Consider the following 18736-nt stretch of genomic DNA (forward strand, 5'->3'; position numbering starts at 1 on the left):
CCTGCATCTGCCCTCTGTACTGAGTAGCCTTATCCCCATTTCCTAAGCCAGGAAAGTAATTCTCTGGAGTCAGTATCTCAGCTTGAGTCCGTCGAGCCGTGGCGCTCCAGGAGTCCACGCAGCAGGCTCTAGCCACTGCTAGAGCCCCAGGAAAGCTTGAATGTGTTCAGCTGAGACCACAAAGGAGGGGTATCCATGCCTGTCCAGTGTGAACCGGTCACGTGATTGTGGCAGCTCCTTTACCCTGAGAAAGCTGATAACCCCGGCCAGGGTTGTTAGAGAGACTGGATGCAAGGATACAGAAGAGTTCTGGCGCTGTGTGCACACAGGGTAGATTCAGTGTATGCTAGGGCAGCTGTTCCTCGGGTTGCTCCAAAAGACAAGCATTGGGAATAGAATTCATCTCCTCCTCTGATTGCAAAGATTAAAAAAGACAGTGTGGGCTTCAGAGGGTCACATGGGACAGTTGGTCTGACCTGTGAGGCGAATGACTTCTGGCTGAAAGCTGGGGACCTTGGCACTGGCCCTTTCCTCTGCCGAGTACCTTTCCCATCCTGGGGTCTCATCTAGACCTCATGCAGGCCCCTGCCTGTTGTCAGACCCAGGTGTTGTCTCGTGCCAGTTGGTCTGACCTGTGAGGCGAATGACTTCTGGCTGAAAGCTGGGGACCTTGGCACTGGCCCTTTCCTCTGCCGAGTACCTTTCCCATCCTGGGGTCTCATCTAGACCTCATGCAGGCCCCTGCCTGTTGTCAGACCCAGGTGTTGTCTCGTGCCTCACGGCGTCCGCTAAGGAGAAACTTTGAGAGCAGAACGGCAGGGCTCTCAGCTTGCACTTAGGCCCTGCACCTGGCACAAAGCCACAGGCCACAGGTACCGAGAGAGTGCCTCACTGACATCATCTCCCTGTTTCTTTACAGGTGAGGTGACCGATCTGGCTGCCAGAGTGAACGTGCCAGCCTGGGTGAGGGGCAGAGACCGGTGAGCAGCCTGCCCATGCTGGGGAGAGGAAGTGAGGAGAGGCCTGGGGGCCAGAGAGGCAGCGCTGTGCCTCAGTGTGGAGGACTGAGGTTTGGGCGCCGAGAGCCTCCCTTCTCCCGGATCCAAAATTTCCAGTTCCCTTTCATGGGGCCTTTAATCAGGCGAGGAGGAGGCAACGGAGCCCGTCCCACCAAGGTCCCCGTTTACAGTGTATTTATTCATGGCTTTGTGTCGCTGTGCCCAAAGTGCCTGACAGAAACACCTGAATGGGAGAGGCGTTTGGGGTTTTGGCGAAAAAGACGTTGCAGAGTGGCTTCGTTGGGTGGCAAAAGTGTGAGCTGAAAACCGTTCACAACCTACTGACCAGGAAGCTGGGAGGGTGGGCGTAGGGACTGGGCTATGTCCTCCAAAGGTCCTAAAGACCGCAGAGCCTCTCAGAATACTGCCACCAGACAGGGACTGTGTGCTCAGGACGAGCCCATGGGGGCATCTCATAGTCAAGCCATAACATGGTGGGACGCAGATGAAAGATGGAGCCTTGGCATTTAAAGCTAACAGCAATGGCAGGAGCCTCGTTGACAGGAGGAATAAATAGCACACTGCCAGCCAGAGCTCCGCTGTGCCTGTGTGGCCTGGGTAGACTGGTCTCTCGTGTTCAGTCTGTCTCCTGCATGCTCTGGAGTCCCAGGAGAGGGCCCCCTGACTGCATCCTGGGTCTATTTCACGAGGACAGTGTGAGTTTGGGCAGGGAAGTGAGTGTTGTACTCATGTGCTCAGAAGCTGGCAGTCTCGGTCAGGGAACCAGGACAGAAGCACAAACTGGGCTTGAGAGCCCAGGCGACAGTGGGAAGACCTGGCTGAGCGGAAGACAGGCAGCATCAAGGGGTGTCTGCAGAGAGGTCAGCACCGCACAGCTGCCCAAGCACGGGGACCAGTGGCGGCTTTAAGCTCTCAGGGTACCCGGGTCATTTGGAGCCAGGAGGGAGAGTGTCGGAGGCACGCAGGATACTTCCCGCTGTGCCAAGGAGGTGAGCTACTGTGTTGGTGCTGGGAACTGAACCTGGGTCCTCTGGAAGAGCAGCCAGCTCTCCAAACAGCTGAGCCATGTCTCCAGCCCACCTTACCTTTTCAGATCACCTTGGCAGACTTAATTTTTATGTGTTAACAGCGAGTAAGATCGGTTGAAGTTGGTGTTATTTTGTAAACAGGGACATCGCTTCACAGGGCAGCTGATTGATTTGCCAGTTTGTGGTGGATCCTAGCAGAGAATTGGGGGTCTAGGCCCCTAAGCAGGGTGTGGGGAAGAGCTGGGGTCGCCCAGCCTGACCTGAGTTGTTACATCACCCCAAGTGTGACGGGTCACCCAAGAGTTTGTCATCCTCCTTCTCATTTCTCCTCTTGCCTGTGAGTACCCTGCCAGGGCTTCGCTCTCTTGTTCCCAGGGCCTGACACCCAAGGCCATGGAGCCGCCCGCGGGGGGCACTGGAAGCCTGAGGCCAGCGGCTGGTGATGATTGCAGCGTGGAGCTGGGCACCTGCCACGAGCTTCTGCACCGACTTCGGGAGCTGGAGGTGTGTGGTGGCAGACGGGGTGGGGCAGCAGTGCCGGCCAGGACCCTGGAGTCAGGGCTGCCCACCCAGGTCAGTGTGGAGAAGGCTCGCCAGGCTGGAGGAGGCCGGGGGCTTGGTGAAGTTCCCCTGAAAAGCGCTTCCTTCCTCTTCACTCGCCAGCTCGGCTGGCAGCCTGGAAACAAGACACATGCACAGTGGGGAGCTAGCGTACCCCAAGTGTCTTCCCTACACTTAGGACTCTGCCGGCTCCAGGGAAAGTGGTGGTCACAGAGACTGCTGAGTAGGGCCCAGGAGTTGACAGACAAGGCAGAGCTCATCCGTCCCTTTCCGCAGTGGTAAGAATGAGCCGCCAAACTTCCCCTTTCCACCTCACCCCTGTAGGCAGAGAACTCGGCACTCGCCCAGGCCAATGAGAACCAGCGGGAGACTTACGAGCGCTGTCTGGATGAGGTCTGTGGGGTGTGCCAAAGGACAGTGCTGGGGATGGGATGGGTGGACACGGCACCAGCTCAGCTCCGCGGCTTTCTGTCCCCAGGTGGCCAACCACGTGGTGCAGGCACTACTGAACCAGAAGGTGAGCGGATCCAGGAAGCTCTCATGCTGCCACCCAACCGCCCCAGATAGACCAGGATGTAGTCGGGGCCATCCTGGGACTCCAGAGGCCTGCTCGGTTAAGCCTTCACTAGGGACCAAGAGGAATCTAGGAGGAGCCTGCCTTTGGCCCTCCCTCCTCTCCCCTACCCCCACTGTCTCTGAGGCCCATTTTTCTCTACCGGGAGGGAGGCAAGGGGGTTAGGTAAGGCCAGATCCCGTCTCTGAACTGTGGGAACTCTGGACTCAGCGCCTTCCCTTCCCCTGAGCCCAGCTGATTTCTCTAGGTTGTGATAGCCTCCAAAGCAGTACTGACGTACGAGGCTCAGTGGCCTTGACATGTCTCCTGAGGATTGCTGTGACGTGAGCCACTTGACTTTGGGGTCTCCCGTGTCTTAGGTGGCCTTTTTTTGACATGATTTCTAGAGGGAGGAAGTTAGCTTCGGAATGGTGACAGTGACAGACACTGGCCTTTCCAGCCCATTAGTAGTAAGCCTAGAGCACACGTCCCGGGGCTGTCGCCGTGGATGCAGCTGGCTGGGGGTGGTCTGCTCATTTCACTGTCCCCTCCTGCCTCCCCACCTCTGCTTCCTGTACCTCCTGGGCGGACAGGACCTGCGAGAGGAGTGTATCAAGCTGAAGAAGAGGGTGTTTGACCTGGAGCGACAGAACCAGATGCTGAGCGTACTCCTGCAGCAGAAACTGCAGCTCACAGCCAACTCCCTCCCTCAGGTGGGCAGGATGCTTCCCCTTTCTCCTCGGGGTCCGCTTCTGCGGCCCTCCCTCAGGTGGGCAGGATGCTTCCCCTTTCTCCCCGGGGTCCGCTTCTGCGGCCCTGCTGGCACCAGCACTCTGTTCTGTTCACCTCAGAGGAGCAGGGTGTGAGGTGTCCTCAACGCAGGGCTGTGGACATGCAGGGAAGACCTACCAGACCGGCAGGCCCGGACCTTAGCTGAGGGAAAACTCACTGAGTCCCCCCTCAGACTTAGCTGTCACCTCATTTCCAGGTTCTCCCCCACAGCTGGACAGCATCTTTGTTGTTGTTGGACAGGGTCTCACTCTGTAGCCCTGGCTGACCTTAAACTTGAGGCAATTCTCCTGCCTCAGCTACCCAAATCCTGAGATGATAAGTATGGCCCTCCCTCCCAGTGTACCCTTCTTATTGACAGAGAAAATTCGAATTTGCTCCAGCTCTGTGTGGGGAGTTGGGTGGAGGTTACCAATGCAGTTATTTCCAGCTCCCGGAGGCCCCTGTGGCCACTGACGTGGCCTCCTTCCTAGCCAGGGACAGGGCAGGGCTAAGCATAAGCAACCCTTAGCTTCATGTCACAGAGAGGACAAGAAAGGCTCGTCACCATGGTAACTGGATGCACACGGCTGCACATACTGGCCTCTGGCTCACACCTTCACTGGCACTGGTTTCTGCTGCAGCCTGGACCCTGCTGCCCTGGGAACAGTGGGAGGCTCTGGGGATGGGTCCCAGGTTCAGCTGTCACTGGTGCCACTCCGTCAGGAACCCTAAGGATGGGGTGAGACACAGAGAGAAGGTCAAGAATGGTCTAGAAGTCGAGGGGAGCAGCAGGTTGCTTCTGAGGGGCAGCCAGCCCCTTCCCGCATCCTGACAAGAAAAGGAGTCCTTTAGCAGGGAGGAGCAGAGCCGTGTCTGTCTGAACTTGTGTCTCTCTGAATAATGCAGCCTGGCATCCGATCCCGAGCTGGTCCCCAGTCCACAGGGCAGAGTGCAGTCATTACTGCCCTGCTGGTGTGCCCTCAGCAGGCTCCCCCAGTTTCAGTGACTGGTAACGGAGCAGAGAGCACTGGGGCCGCTGAGGGTTTGTCCAGTAGTAGATCCCTCTAGTCTGGGTTACCATGGTGCAATGGAAAATTACAGACCTTGGCCTCAAAGAAACTGGGGTTGAGTTTCTAACTGAACTGCTTCTTAGCTAAGTGTGACCTCGGGCAAAATATCAAACTGTGTAAACTATAGGTTTTCCCCTTATAAATGGGCATAAAAATGCTTACATTATGTGTTGTTGCAAGGATTAAATGAGATAATATAGAGTGCTTAGTTCACAGAAAATCAGTAAATGGCAGCAGTTTAGTGTTATTAATGTAGTTCCCAGGGTGCGCTTCGCCAGGTTGAAAGCTCCGTCGAGCAAACACTAATTAAGCTTCTCTTGTGAGCCATGCCTTTGCCAAAGCCCGAGGAACTGAACTGAATCTCAAGGTCCTGTGGGTATTAGATCCTGTGCAGGTTGGGTGTGGCCCTGGAAGGCCGAGACCACTAAGAGGCATGTCCATGCACAGCCATGCTAGAGTTAAGTGTGGCAGTGCTACTCATCCCAGGATGGGGACAGTTGGCCCTCAGAGCAGGACTAGGGGCCTGGGGAGATGACTTATTCAGTGGTATTAGTATATGTTAGGGCTGTGTTTAATCCCCAGCACCCCGTGTAAAAAGCCGGACATGATGCTGTGCACTTACAGTCCGTCTTTGTCTTCTGTGGGCTGGAATTACAGGCTCTCGTGCCCACCTGGCATTTATATGAATGCTGGGGAGCTGAATCCTGCACCTCATGGTTGCGTAGCACGCTGCCCACTGAGCCATCCTACCAGTCCTGCCTTGGTTCTCTTCAGCCCTTCCATCTCTGTGTACTCAGACCCTAGGTGGTCAGAACAGGAAGGGACCTTCATGGTAGTTTCCTTTGTAAGTGGAAGCAAAGTTGTGTTGGAGCCGAGAGGCACACTGGGTTAGATCTGCGGCAGTCCTCTGGGCCCAGGACATCCCTCCCAACCCAAATCCAGTGTGCCCGGCTACTTCCATTTCACCTGGACCCGTCCTCTCTTCGGTGCTCCTGCTTTAGGCCTACCTCACTGCAGAAGAGCCGTATAGTGGTCAGCCACATGGCTGGGGGGCAGTGGGTCGGAATGCCTGGCTCTGTGAGGGTCGGTGACAGCCGTGACTCTCTGCAGATCCCGTTCACCCCGCTCCAGACACCATCCGAACCACCAGCCTCCCCGTCCCTGAACGCTGCTGAGGAACCAGCCGCCTCGCTGCCCTTAGGACACAGTGCTGGGCAAAGAGAGGTAGGAGCGGGGCTGAGCTTCCTGTCTGACTGCCTAGAGGCTCCGCTGCTGACTCTTAACAAGTCTGAGGGGAAGGGCTGTTTCCTGTGCACAGACTCCTGTCCAGGCTGGAAGTGTCAAGAAAAACAGGCCCGCCCCTCCCCCAGCCATGGCCCGCAAGCAGATGAAGTCATGCGGCAGGAGTCAGAGCTCACACTTGCAGACTCATTCTGTGCCGGGTACCAACTCTGCAGGACGCCTTGGGGCTCTTTTCTTTTATGGGCTAAGCGTAATTACTATCTCATTTCACAACTGACACCCCAAAACTTAGGGGTCAGATGACTTGCTGAAGGTCGTGTAAATGAGGTGGACCTGGCCTTGATCCACTCTGACTCCAGAATACGTGTAGTTAACCACTGTACCAGAACAAGAAAGGACTGGGTCCCAGAGAAGGCTCTGCATGGAGTCCTCACAGGTCCCTTCTGCTGGCCCTCCTGCCTGCTGGTCGGCTGACTGGGAAAGGCCCAGGCTTGCCTGTCTGAGTGACTTAGGTCCTGGCTATGATACACCCTCCTCCTGAACATCTCTTCTTTCTGGAGCCAGAAAATCAGGCAGGCCTCCCTCCATCCTGGAACAAACAGAGCTCAGAGCAGTAGCTGGTGAGGCCTGGCGATGTAAGGAGCAGTGGGGACAGAGGCAGGACATGGGGTAACCAGTCTGCTCCGAGTGTGAGGTACAACAGCCATGATGTAAGGAGCAGTGGGGACGGAGGCAGGACATGGGGTAGCCAGTCTGCTCCGAGTGTGAGGTACAACAGCCATGCTAAGCAGGGCTCAGCCATCCTTGAGGAAACTGAGCCATTGTATCCCAAGAGCTGAGTATCCCTTCACGGGACAGACGGAGCCAGACAAGGTTGTCCCCAGGATACTCTCTTATGTTTGTCTTAAGGTCTGGGCCTTACAGGCCAGCTACACAGTCTCTTCCTCACGCCTTCTCTCCCCTCAGGTGTGTTGGGAACAGCAGTTGCGGCCAGGAGGCCCAGGCCCCCCAGCCACTCCACCTCCAGTGCTGGATGCCCTGTCCCCATTTCTGCGGAAGAAAGCTCAGATTTTAGAGGTGCTTCGAGCCTTGGAGGAGACTGACCCTTTGCTCCTGTGCTCACCCGCCGCCCCCTGGCGGCCCCCAGGCCAGGGCCCCAGCTCCCCAGAGCCCATCAATGGCGAGCTCTGTGGCCCACCCCAGCCTGAGCCCTCACCCTGGGCACCCTATCTGCTGCTCGGCCCTGGGAGCCTCGGGGCACCGCTGCACTGGGAGCGACTCTTGGGGGGCTCCGGGGAAGAAGGAGGCATCCGGCAACCCTGGGCTCCCAGCAGGGCGCCCCCACCAGCCCAAGGCCCCAGCTCTGGCCCACACTGCGCCCCAGGCAGTAGCTCCTCCTCCTCTTCTGACGAAGCAGGGGACCCCAATGAGGCACCCAGCCCTGACAGCCTACTAGGTGCCCTGGCCCACAGGCAGGTGAACCTGGGCCAACTCCTGGAAGACACGGAGACTTACCTCCAGGCTTTCCTGGCTGGGGCTGCAGGCCCTCTCAATGGTGACCACCCAGGTGCTGGGAAGCCATCCTCACCAGATCCAGGACCCCCACAGCTGTCCAAGTCCAAAGGCCTCCCAAAGTCAGCTTGGGGTGGGGGTACCCCAGAGGCCAACAGGCTGGGATTTGGTGCTACCTCAGAGGGCCAGGGGCCCCTTCCCTTCCTCAGCATGTTCATGGGTGCAGGGGATGCCCCACTGGGCTCCCGGCCTGGCCACCCCCATTCTTCATCTCAGGTGAAAAGCAAGCTCCAAATTGGGCCCCCTTCTCCCGGGGAAGCCCAGGGACCCCTTCTTCCCTCTCCAGCCAGAGGTCTCAAGTTTCTCAAGCTGCCTCCAGCCTCAGAGAAGGTCCCCAGCCCAGGAGGCCCCCAGCTCAGCCCCCAGCTCCCCCGGAGTTCTCGCATCCCCTGTCGCAGCAGTGGCTCCGACGGCAGCCCCTCCCCACTGCTGGCCCGCAGGGGTCTGGGTGGAGGAGAGCTGTCCCCAGATGGACAGATGGACAGGCTGCCCAGCAGCCCTTCACCCTGCTCTGCAGTCCCAGACTCTGCGCAGCTCAGACCCTCCCCCTCAGCTGTGTCCACTACGCTGTCCCCAGGACCAGCAGCGTCTCCCTGCTTTGACAACATCCTGGACCTTTCCCGGAGCACCTTCAGAGGGTCGTCCCCAGAGCCACCTCCATCCCCGCTGCAGGTGACCCCCTACTCACAACTGACTCTGGAGGTACCCCAGGCCCCTGAGGTCCTCAGGAGCCCTGGGGCCCCTAGCCCTGGCATCTCAGAATCCTGCCCCTATGGAAGCCCCCAGGAGAAGAGTCTAGACAAGGCAGGCCCTGAGTCTCCCCATCCCAGCCGCAGGACTCCAGGTAGCTCATCCAGGAAGCCTGGCCAGGGATCAGGGCGGCGACCTGGTGACCCTGGCCACACACCTCTGCGGGACAGATTGGCAGCCCTTGGAAAGCTGAAGACAGGCCCCGAGGGGCCTCTAGGTCCGGAAAAGAATGGAGTGCCAGCCCGGCCTGGCACTGAGAAGGCCAGGGGGCTAGGGCGGTCGGGAGACAGTACTGGAGACATGCCTCCCGCCACGAGGCCTCTTGAACAGCCAGAAGCCAAGGGCGTCCTGAGAGGAGCCGTGGCCTTAGGCACAAGCAGCCTGAAGCAGCAGGACCTGGGACTGACGGACCCTGGGGCCCGAGTCTACTCGTCCCACTCCATGGGGGCTCGAGTGGACCTGGAACCCATCTCACCAAGGAGCTGCCTCACCAAAGTGGAGCTGGCCAAGAGCCGGCTGGCCGGGGCTCTGTGTCCCCAGATGCCCCGCACGCCTGTAAAAGTGCCAACCCCAGCCCCCAGCCTGAGCAAGCCCAAGAGCCCTCACAGCAGCCCCACAAAGCTGCCCTCCAAGTCACCCACCAAGGTGGTACCCCGGCCCGTAGCGCCCCTGGGCACCAAGGAGCCCTCCAAGCCTGACAAAGGGAAGGGCCCACCTTGGGCAGATTGTGGCGGCACCGCTGGCCAGCCCGCATCCCCAGTGCACGGCCCCGCCGCCGATCCAAGCCAGGGCTCCGAGGGGCCGGCCCCACACTCGGCCATTGAGGAGAAGGTGATGAAGGGCATCGAGGAGAACGTCTTGCGACTCCAAGGTCAGGAACGGACACCAGGCTCCGAAGCCAAGCACCGCAACACCAGCAGCATCGCCAGCTGGTTTGGCCTTAAAAAGAGCAAGCTGCCGGCTCTGAACCGCCGCGCAGAGGCTACCAAGAACAAGGAAGGGGCCGGCGGAGGCTCCCCGCTCCGGAAAGAAGTCAAGACGGACGCCCGGAAGCTGGAGGCTGAGAGCCTCAACATCTCCAAGCTGATGGCGAAGGCCGAAGACCTGCGCCGGGCTCTGGAGGAGGAGAAGGCCTACCTGAGCAGCAGGGCCCGCCCACGGCCGGGGGGTCCAGCCACAGTGCCCAGCTCAGGTCTGGGGCAGGTGCAAGGCCAGCTAGCCGGCATGTACCAGGGCGCAGACACCTTCATGCAACAGCTACTGAACAGGTGAGGGCCTGGGCCCCGTCGGTAGATACTCGGTGGGCGAGGGCTACCCTGGCAGTTTGGGCTTCCCAGACGTCCAGGGGCATACAGTGCCACAGAAGCCTCTGAGCTGGTGACCTGACCAAGAAGGAGGGTTAGGATTGAGAAGAATGGGGTTCACACCCCTGTCCTCGCTGGCTGATGTCGGACACAGAAAGACTAGCTCTCTTTTGACATGCTACCTCCCTGATTCCTGCCCCCCCCCCCCGCAGCCCCTCAGGTGCCTGCATACACTAATTAAGTGTAATTAATTAAATGTTCTTCCTAACCAGATTGATGGAAGTCTACCTCAGGGAGCGGGTAAGAAAGATCCCTTTGCCTCCTGCCACTAAGGAAATTGTGGTTTAGGGAAGGGGACCCACTTACAATGTTTACTCTGTCTAGGCCAGTTGGGTAAAGGGGCTGAAGAACTCAGGCCCTGTGAAGGGCATTCATTTTGGGCTACCATGTTCTCAGAAATCCCAGGGCAGCAGGCCGGACTGTGGTATGTAGCCCCGTGTGTGAACTGGTCTGCCAGTGAGCTAGAACACCATGACTCGGGGAGGATTTGAAGGTGGGCTGCCATCTACCGCTTTTTCCCGCCCCCACTGGCTTCTCTGCTTCCCCCTGCCCATCATAAGCTTCGGGAGGCGGGGTCATCCATATGTCCCTCTCCACAGGATGGCCAGCGGGGAGTACCTCTGTAGGGCCAGTACCGTTGAAGGGTCCGAGGCTGGTCTGTTAGTCCCTTTTGAATCACTAATTAGATGTGTGTCCAAGACAAACTACTTTTATAAAGAGTTTCATTTTGGACCATGATTCTATAGATCCATGGATCATATCTGGTGATTACCTTCTGCTTCCAGAATCCTGTTATCCCAAAGTGTCATGGGATGAGATAGTGTGCATGCATGGCTCTGTTGGTATCTCTCCCTCTGAAAGCTACCGGTCACGGGGGCTGAACCCTAATGACGATGCCTAATCCTAGGACTTCCTGAAAGGTCCTACCTCTGGAAGCAGTTTCATCTTTTGTTTCTTTGTTTGAAACAAGGTCTCAATATATAGGCTGTCCTCAAACTCCCTGTGTAGACCAGGCTGGCCTCAAATCCACAGCTCCACCCGCCTCTGCCTAGTGCTAGAATTAAAGGCATGTACCACCATGCCCCACAGCATTTCCATCTTTTTTTGGGGGGCGGATTTGAAACATGGTTTCTCTGTGTAGCCCTGGCTATCCTGTCGCTCTGTAGATCAGGCTGGCCTCGAACTCACAGAAATCCACCTGCCTATTAAACACATGTGCCGCCACCTGGCCAGGGTTTCCATCTTAATACCTCAGTAGGAGCGATACATTTTAACACCTAAAGCCTTGGGAGACTCTGGCTAACTGGACCTTGGCACGTGCTAGGCACCCAACTCCCCTCACATCCCCTGTTGTCCCTAGGGTGGATGGCAAGGAGCTGCCCCCCAAGAGCTGGCCCAAGCCTGAGTATGGGGATTTCCAGCCAGTGTCCACTGACCCCAAGAGTTCCTGGCCTGCCTGTGGGCCCCGGAACGGCCTGGTAGGCCCTCTTCAGGGCTGCGGAAAACCTTCTGGAAAGGTGAGTTCTTGGGCAGGGGCTGCGTTGAGGGCCTGGCTCTATCCTTTCCAGGCACCCGCATAGTGCCTACCACCCAGCCTCCCGTACCCCCAGAGCCATTGTGGGGGCTTTAGGGAGTCACTGACTGGACACTCAGATCTCCTGTACCCACACAGCCCGGCAGTGAGCCAGGTAGGCGGGAAGAGATGCCCTCAGAGGACAGCCTGGCCGAGCCGGTTTCCACCGCACACTTTACAGGTCAGCAGGGTCCTCTTCCCCACTTCACTCCATCAGGGCCAGTGCCAGATCCTGAGTGGCATCTTGGTGCCCAGCCCTGACTCTTGGGCATGAAGATCTCAGTGGCTGCCCTTCGGGGCACCTCTGTCAAACTGAGAGAGAGTTTCAGGGGTGGGGGTGAGTTCTGTGAGACGAGCCTTTTAAGCCAGGAAGTGGGGTGGCCTGAAGCTGGGAGAGAGCACAGGACTGAGCCTCCTCCTTCTGTGTGCCCTCTCCACAGCCTGTGGCTCCTTGACTCGGACCTTGGACAGTGGCATTGGGACCTTCCCACCCCCAGATCACGGCAGCAGTGGAACCCCCAGCAAGAATCTCCCCAAGACCAAGTCAATGCGCCTGGAGCCCCCTCCAGGGGCACCCCCAGCTCGGCCTCCAGCCCTCACCAAAGTCCCTCGACGTGCCCACACGCTGGAGCGGGAGGTGCCAGGCATTGAAGAGCTGCTGGTGAGTGGGCGGCACCCCAGCATGCCAGCCTTTCCTGGACTGCTCACTGCTCCTTCCGGCCACCGAAGCCATCAGACCTGTCCTGATGGTGAGTGTCCCAGCAGGCAGGAGGACATCCCAAGAGGATCCTTCGAGCTGGACAGATGCATCCACTTTCCCTCTCTCCTGGGCAGATCCCTGTGAAGACCCAGGCCCTCCCCCACCTGTCCAACTGGCCAAGAACTGGACCTTCCCCAACACCAGAGCAGCTGGAAGCTCCAGTGACCCCTTCCTGTGCCCACCCCGACAGCTGGAGGGACTGCCTAGGACCCCCATGGTAAGCTTACAGAAGGGAGAAAAAGAGGTCTGGCTGTCGGGAGGGAGTGACGTGGAGACAGATGTCCCTGGTAAGGTGTGCTTACAGCCCGCACAGCCAGAAGGAGGCGAGGGTAGGCCTGCCCACCGGCCCACTTTAGGAGAGGGCCTCCATTCCTCCCCAGAACCTTGGAAGGGCTGTGCATACTAAGAACACCAGTCTGCCTCTGTGGACCCTCCAGCAGGCCAGGTGCATAGGAGGCGTCTCTCAGAAGTCCTTCTTCTCTAGGCCCTGCCCGTGGACCGGAAGCAGAGCCTGGAGCCCAGCTGCACATCTACGCCTCAGGGCCCAGCGTTTGGGGGCAGTCGTACCCCCAGCACATCGGACATGGGCGAGGAAGGCAGAGTGGCCAGTGGAGGAGCCCCCGGGCTGGAGACCTCAGAGTCTCTAAGTGACTCACTCTATGACTCACTGTCATCCTGTGGGAGTCAGGGCTGAGGGGCCGCACCCACTACAGTCCCTTCGGAGCTAGGGACCCCAGACTGGGCCTGCTTTCATGCTTCATCCCTCGGAGCCAGTGAGGCTCAATCTGAAGGGACCAAGGAGAAGGTGGATAAGAAGGTGACAGGGGTCCCTGGCATACCCCACTGCTGCTGTGGATGAGACAACCATGCTCAGCTCAGGGAGAGACCTCACCCCTGGTCCCTTGACTCGCCCAGAGTCAGGCTCTTCTCTAAGGGACTGGGGGCCCCAGGCTGCTTTGTCCCAGCTCCCACTTCAGGCGGAGCCATCTGTGGTGCTGGGCTTCCTGCCCGCCATCTCTGCCCAACCTGGCTGCAACCCTGCCCCAGAGCCCCCGGGGGGCCAATTTTGGAAGCCCCAGGCTTGTGGAGTTTGGGGGTGAGGGGGACAAGTTGCCTTCTTTTCTGCCCTGGTCCTCCCTGCTATCTGAATGGTGCTGCTTCCCTTCCCCACGTCTTTGGGGTCTGTTTGTCTGTCTTCATCTTCGTTTATATATATATATATATATATATATACACGTATACATATACATACATATATATATATATATATATATATATATATACACGTATACATATACATACATATATATATATATATATATATATATATATATATATATATATATATATATATATATATATATAAGCGTCTGGCCAGCCCCCATGCCCGACCCGCACAGCGGTTAATTTATCTGTTGTTAAAAAGCAGCTGCTCTGCTTCCAGCCTCTGCTATGATATCCCTAATAAAACGTGGAGGCCTCTCTCTCCCCACCGTGGATGCTGTGTGCCAGCGTCTGCCTCTGTGTTAGCTTCTATATAAATAACCCCCTGAGGTGGACGGGTGGGTAGGAAGAGCACCCCAGATGCTCTTAGGAGGCTGTGTGCCTGCCCTTCCCCTAGAGGCCTGGCTAGTCCTCTAGGAGGTGACTTGTGGGTTGGTGAAAGAGGCCCTGTGTAGATCTGAGCTTGGAGGCTGCCCCTGACGGGGCCTGGTGGGGCACAAGGCTGGGCAGCCTTGGAGAGAGATAGGGAAGAGGACTGTGATCACGCATCCAAGCCTCTCTGTGTGCCGGGTGGGGACAGGCGAGGTCAAGAGCGGCCTCACTGGCTTTGCATGCAGAGGGAGCAGTCACTGACCACCTGGGCAGAGATGGGAGGAGCCTGGTGGGAATTCTCTCACACTCCACACACCATGCTCTCTTCCCATCCATCCCTCTATGGCTGCGGAGCACTAGACCAGAAGCCAAGGGTCTTTATCACTAAAATTGCTATTTTAAAAACGGAATCACTACACACCTCGGCTTTCCCATCTGTGTATGAGATTGTGCTAGGCCAGGTGGTCCCATCGGCTGCTTCCCCGTAACGTTGGCAGTCCGTCAGTCCACATCTGGCCTCAACCTTCTTCCCCTAGTTGATGTCATCATTGAAGAAATGATAACAGTTTGCCAGCCTTCATGTCCCCGCCTCTTCCTAGGTGAGCTGAAGGAAGTCTGCAGCCTCCGGGCATGCCTCTTGGCCCGTTATTGGCTTAAGCCTGATGTATTACATCATTTCCTGTTAGAACTGCCCTGGCCTTCAAGAGGCCATCCCTTTCTGGAAAGGAGTTTGGTATGGTGGGTTGAGTCTTATCTCTTTCCCTGCAAAGCTAAGACAGAAGGGTCCGTCCATGTTCTCACCAGGGCCTGGTCGGTGTTCTCCTAGGCTCTGTTCTTGGGAATCTGAAAATACCAGGTGCCACTGGGGTCCCTGGGCCAGTGTGAGTTAACTGGAGAAATGTCCCAGGGCAAGACAGGCTGCATGAGCCATGACAGTTCCTGAAGGCAGCCTTGCCCGCCATGGTTCTCCTGCGTGATCCTCTGTCGGCTGTTGTAACAGCCGCAGCCCACAGCCATACTGTACCCACCCCCCCAGCAGAACCCAGTTCCGACTGAAACAGTTTGGGGGAGGAGTATGTTTGTTGATACTCCAGGGAACCCAGTTCAAGGAAGGCCTTGGCTAAAAACCTTCGTCCTGGCTGGGGCAGAACACTTGGAATCTCAGTGTGTGAAGCTGCTTGTAAAGTTGCTGTGACCTCACCCCTAACTCAAGAACAAAGGGCGAATGTCCGCCTTCCCAAAGTGCAAGACCTTGCCTGGCGTCCCGAACACAGGGAGCCCAGATGCCAGACACGTGCCCTTCCCCAGCCGGCAGGGCATTAGCGAAGGCCTGAGAGCAGATTCCACTCACTGCTGCTTTTCCTTCTGCCGGACGGCCAGAAATGTTAACTGAGCTTTTTGTCAGGAATGCCAGTGGTTTGTTTTCTGTCCCTGTTTCTAGTCCCCCCACACACACACACACAAATAGTATGCTTTGTTTCCTTTACCAAAAAAAAGGTTTAAAAAATTTAAAAAAACAAAAAAGCATGCTCAGGAGCAAACTCTACACACCCTCCCTCCTTCCCCTACACACCCTCCCTCCCTCCTTCCTCTACACACCCCCCTCCTTCCTCTACACACCCTCCCTCCTTCCCCTACACACCCTCCCTCCTTCCCCTACACACCCTCCCTCCTTCCTCTACACACCCTCCTTCTTCTCTGAAGTACTTCAAGTGTATAATCTCTCTGTCTCTTGTCTCTTCTCTCTTTTTTTAGTTTTTTGAGAATGAGTTTTTCTGTGTGGCCCTGGCTGTCCTGGAACTCACTCTGTAGACCAGGCTGGCCTCAAACTCACAGAGATCCGCCTGCCTTTGCCTCCCGAGTGCTGGCATTAAAGGCATTGGCCACCACCACCTGGCTATAAGTGTATAATCTCTTAAAGACACAAGTTCATGGTATGTATTTGTGGGCAAGTCTATGATTTTAGGAGCCAAACTTTCTTTAGACTTTCTAATTATTAAAGACATGCAAATTTTGGCTGGTTAATAACCATCTCTAGCCAGGCGGTGGTGGAGCACGCCTTTAATCCCAGCACTCGTGAGGCAGAGGCAGGTGGATCTCTGTGAGTTTGAGGCCAGAGCGAGATCCAGGACAGGCACCAAAACTACACAGAGAAACTCTGTCTCAAAAAAATAAATAAATAAAAATAACCATCTCTAACCCAAGTTCTTGCTGTGTGAACATGAGGACCTAGTCCAGATGTATAGCACCTACATAAAAGCCAGTAGTGAAAGTGTCTACCTGTAACCTCAGCGCTGGTGTGGGGCAAAACCAGGCAGGTCTCAGGGCTTGATAAGTAGCCAGTCTATTCAGATGGTGAGCTGTAGTTTCAATAAGAGACCATCTCAATAAATAAGAAAGCAAGGCTGGGCAGTGGTCATGGTGCCTTTAACCCCAGCACTTGGGAGGCAGAGCCAGGTGGATCCCTGAGTCCGAGGCCAGCCTGGTCTGGATCGAGTTCCAGGACAGCCAGAGTTTCACAGAGAAACCCTGTCTCAAAAAATAAATAAATAAACAAAACATGGCAAGTACCTTTAAAAGTGCAGTCTGTGGATGTGGCTCGGTTGGTGGAATGCTTTCCTAGCATGCAGGAGGCCCTGATTTCAATCCCCACCATGACAGAAACTCACTGAGGCAGCTGGAGAGATGGCTCAGCAGTTAAGAGCACTGGCTGCTCTTCCAGAGAACCTGGGTTCAATTCCAGCACCCGTACAGTGGTTCACAACCATCTGTAATTCCAGTTCCAGGGGACCCGACACCCCCTTCTGACCACCATCAGCTCCAGGTATGAACATGGTACATGCACATGCATGCAGGCAAACACACATACACATAAAATTTTAAATTGTAGAAGCAGGAGAGATGGCTCAGTGGTTAGATCCCCAGCGGCCACATGGCCTCTCACACCTGTTGAACTCTAGTCCCAGGGGTTCCTGTGCCTTCTTCTGCCCCCGAGTGCACTGTACAAATGTAGGGCGCAGACATACATGCAGACCAAACACCCATGTACACAGAATTTCCAAAGAGCAGTGAAAGCTTTGAGAATTGTGAGATTGAGGAGACAGCCACAGAAGAACGGGATTCAGGGGAAGAGAAAGTCAGGATGAGGCTTTCGCTGGATGTGGAGGCGCACATCTTCAATCCCAGCACTCAGGAGGCAGAGGCAGAGCGATCTCTGAATTTGAGGCCAGCCTGGTCTACAGAGTGAGTTCCAAGACAGCCAGGACTGCTACACAGAGAAAACCTGTCTCAAAAGAGGAAAGAAATGTGGTCTTAATGTTTTTAAGACTTTTGCTTGTATATTTGTTTGTGTTTTGAAACAGAGTCTTGCTACATAGCCCAGGCTTGCCTCAAACTTGAAATCCTCCTGCCTCTGCCTCACCAGTGTGAGGCTGACAGTTCAGTGTGTATCGTTATTACGCCGTGTTTCTGAAGCACTGGCATGTATGTTTCAATGTGGTGCAGAGGACTTTTCTCTCCTAGACTCCTTGCGAAAGGGTCACCAGCTTGTCGCTCCACCGTCTGAATGCACTGTGCTTATTTCCTATGAACAAGGACACTTTGTTAAATATTCCAAGACACCATGAAAATCAGGAGTTACTATTGAACAACCCCCTAGGCCTGGCTTGGGGCATGTACCATAGTACTAGCTAGTTCGGAGGCTAAAGCAGGAAGACATTGGAACCTAGAAGTTTGAAGCCAGCCTGTGCAACATACTAGACCAATGTCCTGAATAAACAATACGCCTGCAAGATGGCTCACCGGGTAAAGGCACTGGCCACCAAGCCTCAGGACCTGAGTTCAATCCCTGGAACCCACATGGTAGGAGGAGACTGTTGGCTGCAAATTGTCTCTGACCTCTAAACAACAACGTAACTAGGTTAGCTAATTAAGTTATTAGTGTAATAATAAGATATCGTGGAAGATCTTCAACTAAACGGAGTGATGGAGAGAGAGGTGTTCCTAGTTGGAGAAGAGGGGACGATGGGAGTAATCATCTAGTTTAAAAACACAACTGGAGCCGGGCGGTGGTGCACACCTTTGATCCCAGCACTCGGGAGGGGGAGGCAGGCAGATCTCTGTGAGTTTGAGGCCAGCCTGGTCTACAGAGTGAGTTCCAGGACAGGCACCAAAACTACACAGAGAAACCCTGCCTCGGAAAAAAAAAAAGAAAAAAGAAATTAAATTTCGGTCCTTGCCTAGTGGAAGTCAAGCAGGTAGCATGAGAGTGTCAGGGAGGGGTGTTTCTCTAAGGTAGGAGAGCTCCTTGGACTAAATTTTATTTTATCTTTCTTTTTTTTTGAAGACAAGGTCTCATTATGTAGCCTAGGCTGGCCATGAATTCATAACAATGTTCTTGCCCGTGCTGTGGCCCCTCCAGGCCTGAAAGTGTAGGGCCACTATACCACGCTTCCGTTCTCTAAGCAACAATAAAAAATCCTTTCTTAGCAATTGAGAAAACGTTGCCAGTAGATGGTGCAAGGGAGGCAGCTTCGTGGTTTGCGGGGCTGCACTGCCACCGTGCGGTGAAAAGCGGAACTACAGTGCGTTCTCCGACTCGGGGACAAAGCACGGAGAACCTGCATGGAAAGCCGTCCCTGTCCATCTTCACAGGGCTGGAGCTCTCCTTGCCAGTTCCCTCCACCAGCCTTGCGTCACCGGAGACACATTTCCTACAGCCAGTCTCAGTGTAGCTGGGGCTGGCAAGGCAATCCCTTGTGAGGTTGGGACCCTGCAGGTGAACTTCCACACCACACCTGTCCTTTCGTCCCTTTTTTTATCCAGTCCCGTTGCGTCTGTAACAGACACTCCCTGGGCACCCAGCAGGTGGGAAGCCC

The 18736-nt window shown here is 55.8% G+C and overlaps 1 protein-coding gene and 1 long non-coding RNA gene across 4 annotated transcripts; one reads left to right on the forward strand and one right to left on the reverse strand.

The window, feature by feature from the left end:
- The first annotated feature begins 1113 nt into the window (after nucleotides 1–1113).
- On the forward strand, nucleotides 1114–13480 carry Nckap5l (NCK associated protein 5 like). The gene is made up of 11 exons (XM_059247383.1): nucleotides 1114–2551; nucleotides 2933–3001; nucleotides 3087–3125; nucleotides 3755–3874; nucleotides 6113–6226; nucleotides 7211–9834; nucleotides 11291–11447; nucleotides 11603–11684; nucleotides 11944–12252; nucleotides 12338–12480; nucleotides 12748–13480. Exons 1-11 carry the CDS (start codon nucleotides 2441–2443, stop codon nucleotides 12955–12957), a joined length of 3978 nt encoding a protein of 1325 aa, XP_059103366.1. The 5' UTR covers nucleotides 1114–2440; the 3' UTR covers nucleotides 12958–13480.
- On the reverse strand, nucleotides 2158–4472 carry LOC131896636 (uncharacterized). 3 transcript variants are annotated; one of them, XR_009375478.1, is made up of 4 exons: nucleotides 4008–4472; nucleotides 3740–3799; nucleotides 2984–3233; nucleotides 2158–2723 (listed from the first exon to the last, which is right to left on the reverse strand). It is a non-coding gene; the product is annotated as an uncharacterized LOC131896636 (long non-coding RNA). The 3 variants fall into 3 exon arrangements; XR_009375480.1 differs by having other exon boundaries at nucleotides 3740–3757; nucleotides 4139–4466; XR_009375479.1 differs by lacking the exon at nucleotides 3740–3799 and having other exon boundaries at nucleotides 4139–4463.
- Nucleotides 13481–18736: the final 5256 nt, after the last annotated feature.

This window comes from Peromyscus eremicus, chromosome 20 (assembly GCF_949786415.1).
Source record: "Peromyscus eremicus chromosome 20, PerEre_H2_v1, whole genome shotgun sequence".
In the NCBI taxonomy this organism is placed as follows: Eukaryota; Metazoa; Chordata; class Mammalia; order Rodentia; family Cricetidae; genus Peromyscus; species Peromyscus eremicus.

Coding starts and splice junctions, on each gene's coding strand:
- Nckap5l (XM_059247383.1), top strand. CDS start 2,441: ATGGAGCCGCCCGCGGGGGGCACTGGAAGCCTGAGGCCAGCGGCTGGT. Junction 3,126..3,754: donor AGGCACTACTGAACCAGAAG/GTGAGCGGATCC, acceptor CTGGGCGGACAG/GACCTGCGAGAGGAGTGTAT. Junction 6,227..7,210: donor ACAGTGCTGGGCAAAGAGAG/GTAGGAGCGGGG, acceptor CTCTCCCCTCAG/GTGTGTTGGGAACAGCAGTT.